We start from the raw sequence: 8,514 nt of genomic DNA, 5'->3' as shown, positions 1-8,514 counted from the left end.
ATCAGCCATACATAAAAAAATGAAAATTTCCCCCATAAATAATCACCCAAAAAGTAACATACATGGTAACTTGTAAGCTGGCACGAGGTGTTAAACCCGTGTAATAACGACTGTCGTTTTCCGGCAACGCGAGGATAAAGTAAGTTACATTTCTTCATACTGTTGAGATGGGTGCAAATCAACTTGTACATTGACCACTCCAACAAAATATTTCAATTTATTTCAGCTTGTAGGAGGTTTATTTGGCAAGGACCATAGATATGACGTTGTCATGTCTCATTACAACACTAAACGGCAACGAAATAATTGCGCCAAGACCATCTTTGCTACCATGACTGGAGAAGAGTTAAAGGTAAAGTTTACAAATTAAATGAAATCATATTTAAATATGCACAGTAGTGCATGTTGGTTCGTAGCTTAGGTTCTATTCTATATGGTTAAGACTAGGCACATCAAGGGCCTGGCATTTAGACCAGAGTTGGCCAGTTACCACAGAAAACTTAGATATCAGCGAGGTCTTATAATTGGGCACAGGGGATCTGGAATATATAAGTCACGAGTTGCCAAATCACCCCATCTGTATAAAGACTACAAGTCCTATGCTGACACCATAGGACTTTTACACTAAAGTTGCCCCGTTGACCCAATACCACGTTAACACTTAGCCCCAGATATACTGATATGTTTGAATTAACGATTACCAGATGATACGAGCTGAAATGTTCCCCACCACAATTGATTTACAAATCCGCAACAATCTTCAACAATTCTTTGAAACACAACGACATAAACTGAAAGATGCAATTGAAGTTTTGTGTAAGGTAAGACCATTAGTGATATATTAAACTTATAATAGCCTAATAATACATACTGCCTTATGCTAACAATTATTCCTAAGCCAAATCCAAATAATAATTTTAGTTTCAATTTAAGTTTGCTACGCATTAGAATGTATGATAACTAGACAGTAATAATTAACTTTTTTGCACTTTATTAACTTTTTTGCACCGGTAAGGGTCGTAAAAGGTATTAAGGGTCGTAAGGGTCGTAAAAGGGTTAGAGATGATAAACTGTCCCATAAGCTTTAACCAAAAAAGTTTCAATCAAAAGAGAAGGTTTTGTATTTATATATTTTTAAAATTATTACGAAAAACAATTTAAAGTTCTGTTTTGGGAAACCGGTTTTAAATGTTGTTACGTTTGACACTTTTAAAATGGTATGCATAGATGTTCAAAAATGTTTAGAAACCCGTATTTTAAACACTTTATTCTTCTTAACAGATGCAAGAGACCTTCAAGGAGCTTGCACCAGTAGCTGAACTACTTTCAACTCACAACTTTCAAACTCGTGGATTCTTTGTGGATGTTTTGGTCAGCATGTGTAACTTTATCATAGTAAGTTTAACCATAAGCATGATAATATGAATACCAGCGCAACTACTTTAGTTTAATATGCAATTCATACTTTTTTATGGCTTGTTTTTTTATGGATGACAATTTAGAAAACCCATCAGGGACCACTGGATTGAAACAATTGCTGTTAACTGTTTCGCCCAAGAACACAGGGCCCCACAATGTTAGCAGCGACGGATGATTTAGAATTTTTGTATTTTATATTTTATACAAAAATTTTTGAATCAGATGAAAATGTTTGGCCACTCACAACATGTATAGTAGGGTAGGGAAGATAGGACACCTTTTTATTCTATTTTATCGTCTGATTTTAATAGTAAACAAGGAATATTCAAGAAATATAAAATCGTATCCTCACAACTCCCATACACTGTTGTTAAATGTTTAAAACACGATCAGGATATTTGGATATTATGTGCTCAGTGGCGCAGTCAGAAAAAAATAAGGGGAGGGTTTTAAATCAAAAATTTTTCAAAAATATATTTTTTTAATTTTTCTTTTGATTAATTTTTCTCTGGTTTAAAAAGGGAGGGGGGGATTGCGACACCCTAAACCCCTCTCCCCGGCTGCGCCACTGTATGTGCTAAAGGTGTCCCATCTCCCCCCTACTATATTTTACTTATTTCCACCCACCAGCAAGTACTTGAAGCAGTCAATGATTTTGGAATCCCAACCGACACAAGCCAACCTGAACCTCAGTATAATGCTGGCAAGGATGCCAATGTAAGAATTGCTTATTTGAATATTATTATTGAATTTTTAGTGACTTCTACAGTTTATCCTGCCTTTTTCATCTTTTCTCTAATGTTTTTGCTTGTGTTACATTCTCTTATAAGGTATTGCCATATAGCAGACGAAATGTCGGAAGTACACTAGGTTTTTTTCATACCAGATGAGCCGCTAAAAGGTTATCTACATTGTGCCCCATAGCAGAAGTAGCAGGCAAACTTGCTTGTATAGTATTGAGTGCAGTTTCTAAAATACCTTGCACATCCAGGACACCACTGTGGCAGAGATTTTACTCTCTGTTGGTTCGAACCCAAACTACCTCAACACTCCAACTCAGGCCCCTAACTCTAACCCAGTCACCAATGATACAACAACCAAACCAACCACAGTTATTATTAAGTCAAGTGATGTAAATGGAAATAACAAATCTAACACTGCTGATGGAACACAGGTGAACTTTTTCTCCACTTGTGTCTTATTTTATACATGTGATGTGGGTATTATGTAAAGTATTGAACTACTAGGGAACTGTAAAAATTTTAATGTTGGCTCATTACATATTATATATATATATAAATATATTCAATTTTAATTTTCTGATAAACGTAGAATGGAAGAGTTAACAAAGCGAAAAGTAGTAACAGTAAAACAACAGTTGTTACAACACTCTAAAAATGAAACAGAAATAACGTTTTGGATAAAAGTCGTGACCGTTTTGGTTTTACTTTATTTATCCTGGGCTAGATCTAGGCATGCTTACCACTTTACTATGGCGCATACAATAGTTACTTATTTGCATGCCTTCTTGCCCAGATGGAAGATACATGTAAGGAATGGACAACTGTTGAAATGGTTGAGGGAGATGGACAAACAAGATATTTGTTGGTGAAAACACCTAAGGGTGAAGACGGAGGCATTGACGCAGAGAAACTAATACAAGTTAGTAATATAGTCATTTCTGGTATATAAAACATTAGTTTGATATTTTTATTCCAACCTTTAATCCTATAAAACCCAACCTTTAATCCTATATATATCACGAACCCCCCTAATGGCTAATAATCTGTACACTTTACAGTTGCTTCATAATAACGAAGGTGTGGTTTTGGACAGCAATAATGTACAGACAACACAGTTCTTGAATAATGTTGAAAAATCTGACTATCTTGTACAAGGCGGTCAAACTAACACACCAGCCACACAGAGTACAGTTGATACAAACCAGCAAAATCCATCCACTAACTTAGTGGAGAACCAGCAGGAATTGAATAAAGCAGACAATGAAGGTGAGGTTTTTCTATAGTAACATGATGCTTGGGCTAGGACCAATCCTGGCACGTTCTCCTTTAGTGACGATGCAAGTAATGCACCATGTTACTCCCAAATTGCTCCAACCCAGTGGTCACTAATGGGTCGTTCAAATTATCAGCCGCACATAAAAAATTCCTTAAAATAATCACCCACAAAGTAACATACTTAGTAACTTGTAAGCTGGCAGCAGGTTTACGATAAAGAACACGTGCCGTGTTATAACAACTGTCGTTTTCCGGCCATGCCAAGATAAAGTAAGTTACATACATTCATTTTCAAAAGTTGGTGTAACATGTCGTCCCAGACACCCCTGTTATTACGCCTATAGCCTAATTATAATATATACACTTGCAGAAAATCCTCCAAACGTAGATGATGATGACCCTTTGTCAAGAAAGAGAGTGAAACTGAAATGATGACGCAAGTTACAATGACGATCACCATATTACATACAGGGTTAAGAAACTTTGATGTTGTTGACATCTTTGAGACTTGGTGAGAAAAAGGCTTCAATTTCTTAATAAAGTTTTTACGAAAAAGAAACTCTTAATGCTTTATAATAACTTGTTCCTTAGTAAAATAGTGGGCGTGTATGAATAAGACACCGGTGTTATAGTGATTGTCGTTGCCGAGGTTAACACGTGTTCGATCAATGTTATTCACACAGCTGCTATATGTTTTGGGAAAGAGATTGTATCCGGGCATGAAACAAGATACCCGTTATAAGGACTGCCGTCACCTCGCCACGCGTGTATGGATAAATGACATAACTTTATACCTGTACAGGGGAATCTATATATTCTTTAATATGCATTTATAAAACTTATACACAAACATACACCCGTTCTTCTTGTATATTTAAACAGCGACAGTTTCGTCACAAAACATTATAAACTGCAAACACATTAAGCAGCATAGGGAAAAGAAACTACTAATAGCGGCCGCTTAAGCTTCTTATAGGATACACGACAACCGTGAATAAACGCGCTAAGCCTGTGTCCTGATATTAGACACTAAGTGCATGGGCAAACCTTAGACGGGTAGAACCTGAATACTAAAGCACTACACGGTACACATAATATAACATTTTCTATGTATAAATACGGTCGGTTAATTACTCATGCTTTATCGCGTAACCGGTTAAACTGGAATAGTGGCATTGTGAAGCTTACTGCGGTCAACTCGTTCAGCAATGCTTCAGTCATGTGCTACTGGAGAAAATAAATACTTGGCATAGTGATGGGTACAACTTTGGTACATAGCACACGCATATAACATTTAATTCAAATACTTTTCAACCCGACTCTGCGTCGCTCGGTGCGTTCGGTTCTATCGTAATAGCGCTGCGCACGCTGCCTGCGTTTATGCTTTGTTCCGAGTCGGACGTCACAAGAGGATCAATTGTGTCGTCACTAACGATGCTACCGTTCTCTTCGACGTGGATTTCCGGCGCTGATAAACTTCCCACGTCGCTTAGCGTTGGTACATCGTATGATGGCAGATGATGCTTTATTGCACGGTTGGCCTCCATCGGTTCTCGTATACAACGCTCCGGGATGCCCTTAAGCATATTATCAACCGCCTCTACACCTTGAATTAGACAATGGTCCAGGTCGCCAGCCTCGTATTTAAATGCACCGAAGCGACCGCGGCTCCAGATGTCTTTGGCTTTAAGCCACCGAAGTGCTTCATCCACCTTCACAAACATGAAAAACAAGTTTAGAAAGTATCTTTGGGGCAATTGGCAAAATTATGACCATGTTTTAGCCCTGCTTCATATAATAATATATGCCATGTTTAAACGAAGATAAAACACAGCATTTACGTCATGACTTTGTGGTAAATATTCCGTTGCAACTAATATAACACATATTGAATACATCTCTTCGTATGGCCGCGAAGAGGGGAAAGTTCGTTAAAAGCTACGCTGCGGGTAAAATTCTATTTATGAAAATTTGTTATAAAAAGCATGGGTTCTATACCTATTAAACACCGCAAGAAGAATGATACTAATTAGGAGATATTTGCAACAAAACGAGAACTTACCCTTTCATAGCCGCCTATGGTAGGCAAGGGGTAGCCGTGGGTCATTTCTGTGAGATGGATTGAAACAATTTCGTCATCGTCGCGTAATAGACCAACAGAACAAGCGTCTCTTATGACGTCATCAACTAAAACGGGCGGAGATAATATTAAACAATTTATAACACTTTCCACAAGTCTAATCTGTAACTATTGGAGGATTCTTCACCATAAAGTAACCGAATATCATATTATTGAAACAACAAATAGAAGGAATCAAAACGTTCCTTGCTACTTACCAACTGTTGCTTCCTGGATTGTTTTCAGCGGTCCCCCGCTAACTTCGAGCATTAGAGACCAATAAGGTCCAGCCTTCTCTTCAGTGTTTTCCTCATTCGACGCTGACTTTGCCAACCTTATCGTGTGTAGCTTAGTATCAGGGGGTGGGAGACTGTCTGGGTCGTAGTTTGAGAAGACGCAAGCTCGATGAAAGATAGTGTCGGATTCCGGGTAATAAATGCAACCTGAATGGAAATTTTACATAAAAGAAAAGAATTTGATAGCGAAAATCAAATTAAATAAAACAACGAATAATAAACGGCATTGGTAAACACGCTACGGGTAAAAATACAGTTAAAATTTGAAGGAACGTATGGCGATCTTATACCCTAACGCTAACCTATACTATATAACCGCTCACAGTGAGTTATGAAGAACAGTAAAAGACAAAAAGTTAGAAAACAAAAAATTAAGACGAAAAGATAGAACAAAAATTTAAAAAATGTATTTTAATTTTGTAAATAGCGAAAAGACAAAATGAGAGTTTTTTAAACTCGTTAAAAAAAAAAGATGAAAGGTTATAGTGCTATATCACCTGAAACATCCGTATGGTTGGTGGCGCCTCTAACGCCCAAGCAAACAACGAAGAGAGATGAACTGACCATATTCTCAGCTAAGTCTGAACGGCCAGAAAGTTCAAGCAGTGATGTCAGAGGCATGGTGCTGATTAATTGCTTGTATCTGTAGTGAGAGATATGTTAAATGTTGACGTAATTGGCTCAAATCACAGATGCGCTGGCATGACTCGCCGTATAGTCCCACCCATATAGAATGGAGAAGAGTAAATTCTAAATATATATTTCATATCACGGGATTGAATGAATGGATGTATGTATATTTTTTATCTTGGTATAACACGGGTATTGCGTTTCACACATCGTGCGCACTTAAACGTACTTTGTGGGTTAATGTGTTTTGGGGATATTTTCAATGTGAATACCAGATCTCCTGGCGACCCCGCCGCAGAACCATATAGATTTTTTTGTCATTTACGCTAACTCTTTCGGTTTTGACCATTGTTGGTTTAGTCTTTCGCGGTCGTGTGTCCTGGTTCATTTACGTGGCTTATACAAGCCATGTTTGCTTGATAAGATATCAAAGCGATACTCAGTTTAAACTCTTTCTAAAACGAAAATCCTGAACAAATCTGGAGGAGTCAAAACAAAAAACGTGTCTTTTAAACCACAAACTAATACCTTTATGAACAAAACAAAAACAATATTTTAACACAAACTTCGACTGCTGTCCTGCTCCCCATTATCTCTTTATTAACGTGAGTTCACATGAAATATCATCAGCTTCTTGACAAGTAACAACGTTGTTTTAAAGTCGCGGGGTTGCGGTTATATCATTTTATAAATATTCCTTGTTTTCTACCAATTGGGCGATAAAGATAATCTAAACATGTCCCATCTTACCCAAACCTGCTATGTGTATAATATAAGGAAACATAGTCGGTGGGGGAAGATGGGTCAACATTTTCTCGTCCCATTTGGTAGTAAACAAAGAAATTTCAAAGAATTATAAAACCCTATCCTCGCGACTCATATAGACCGTTGTTTATTGTTTAAAACACGATTTGGATATTTGTACACTATGTACCCAGCAGTTAAGGTGACCCATTTCGTACCAACCTACTATATTGTATAAGAAATACATCTTACTTTATCTCCAAGCCTCCCTTTGTAACAATCTTTTTCTCCTCGATATCAAGCTCAGATATTTCATTCTTAAACCTCACGTTCGACTTGGGCAGCGATTTCGAAATGCTTCTCCACACGCCTACCAATCCCCCTTTGCTTGGATACATCGTTTCAGCTTCTGTTCCCCAACCTATATCATACGTATAAAACGGTTATCATCGACATGCTTTGTATAATGCATTGGTTATCAAACTATTCGTCTCTTTAATTTGTCGTACACTACACCGTTTTGTCGTATAATCGTATTTTTAACACCAAACAACGCTCTTTTAGAGTCGTCGGAATATGGGGAACAATTGTGTAAACACTCGTTGTTTAAATGGGACGCAACGATACTACTGCGCATGCGCGACATCTTCCATGAACAAATATTATGCGACATAAACATCACATTGAAACGTATCAATCGTCTCTTGAATAAAAAATACCTTAAAATTGGCCATGTTACCTTCTAAAAATATTGACGTTATAAAAACCATTTACCTTATAAACATATAGCCTACTAAAATAAGCCCGATTTATTGATTTCTACTAAATCAGTTTCATATCTACCTGGATCCTCTTGCTCGTCGTTCATAACGCGTTTCAAATCTTCACTGAGATCAGCTGGGGGTATTTTGATCTGAACCCAGTCAGATCTTAACTTTCCTGTAGGGTAGGCCCACGATTTGAATATATAAGGACGAAAGAACAAATTACAAAGGGTCTCCCCCCATTCCGATACCAAGAACTCATCTAAATTGGCATGTTTTTTATCTTTATCAGCTTCCTTGGCTTCCAGCTTCGCTTTTACAAGATCCATAACACAGGCTTGCTTCTCTGATACTGGCAACCCACCCAGGTTACTTTGAACTGGGTATTTGACCAATTTTCCTCGAATATAAACGAAGTTATTCCGTTTCCTTGTCTCCATAACACGGCCGTTATCCGGGCAGTAAAATGCGTCAATCATTTTGTCGAAATACTCGTAATGACTGGACAGCGTTTTGTAACCATG

At 37.5% G+C, this 8,514-nt stretch overlaps 2 protein-coding genes across 3 annotated transcripts in view; one reads left to right on the top strand and one right to left on the bottom strand.

Moving 5' to 3' along the window:
* LOC100181229 overlaps positions 1-8,514 on the top strand; it is a 23,131-nt gene that overhangs the window by 1,045 nt on the left and 13,572 nt on the right. The window contains exons 3-10 of one of the 2 annotated variants that reach the window (XM_002127499.3): positions 227-352; positions 705-821; positions 1,282-1,395; positions 2,050-2,136; positions 2,411-2,593; positions 2,956-3,081; positions 3,221-3,428; positions 3,808-3,996. In XM_002127499.3, coding sequence (XP_002127535.1) covers positions 227-352; positions 705-821; positions 1,282-1,395; positions 2,050-2,136; positions 2,411-2,593; positions 2,956-3,081; positions 3,221-3,428; positions 3,808-3,869 — 1,023 coding nt within the window. In that variant the 3' untranslated portion in view covers positions 3,870-3,996. Of the gene's footprint in view, positions 1-226; positions 353-704; positions 822-1,281; positions 1,396-2,049; positions 2,137-2,410; positions 2,594-2,955; positions 3,082-3,220; positions 3,429-3,807; positions 3,997-8,514 lie in introns of those variants that run through there. The other variant, XM_026839305.1, reaches the window with a different exon arrangement.
* Positions 4,253-8,514, bottom strand: part of LOC100178869 — a gene marked incomplete in the record, with an annotated part of 4,877 nt that continues 615 nt past the window's right edge. The window contains 6 exon segments of the mRNA XM_009863603.3: positions 4,253-5,149; positions 5,500-5,624; positions 5,775-5,999; positions 6,350-6,495; positions 7,479-7,647; positions 8,070-8,514. Coding sequence (XP_009861905.1) covers positions 4,748-5,149; positions 5,500-5,624; positions 5,775-5,999; positions 6,350-6,495; positions 7,479-7,647; positions 8,070-8,514 — 1,512 coding nt within the window.

Source organism: Ciona intestinalis, unplaced genomic scaffold (assembly GCF_000224145.3).
Source record: "Ciona intestinalis unplaced genomic scaffold, KH HT000184.2, whole genome shotgun sequence".
Classification (NCBI taxonomy): Eukaryota; Metazoa; Chordata; class Ascidiacea; order Phlebobranchia; family Cionidae; genus Ciona; species Ciona intestinalis.
The sequence above is the reverse complement of the archived record's forward strand: the minus strand, read 5'-3'. Positions and strand labels throughout refer to the sequence as shown.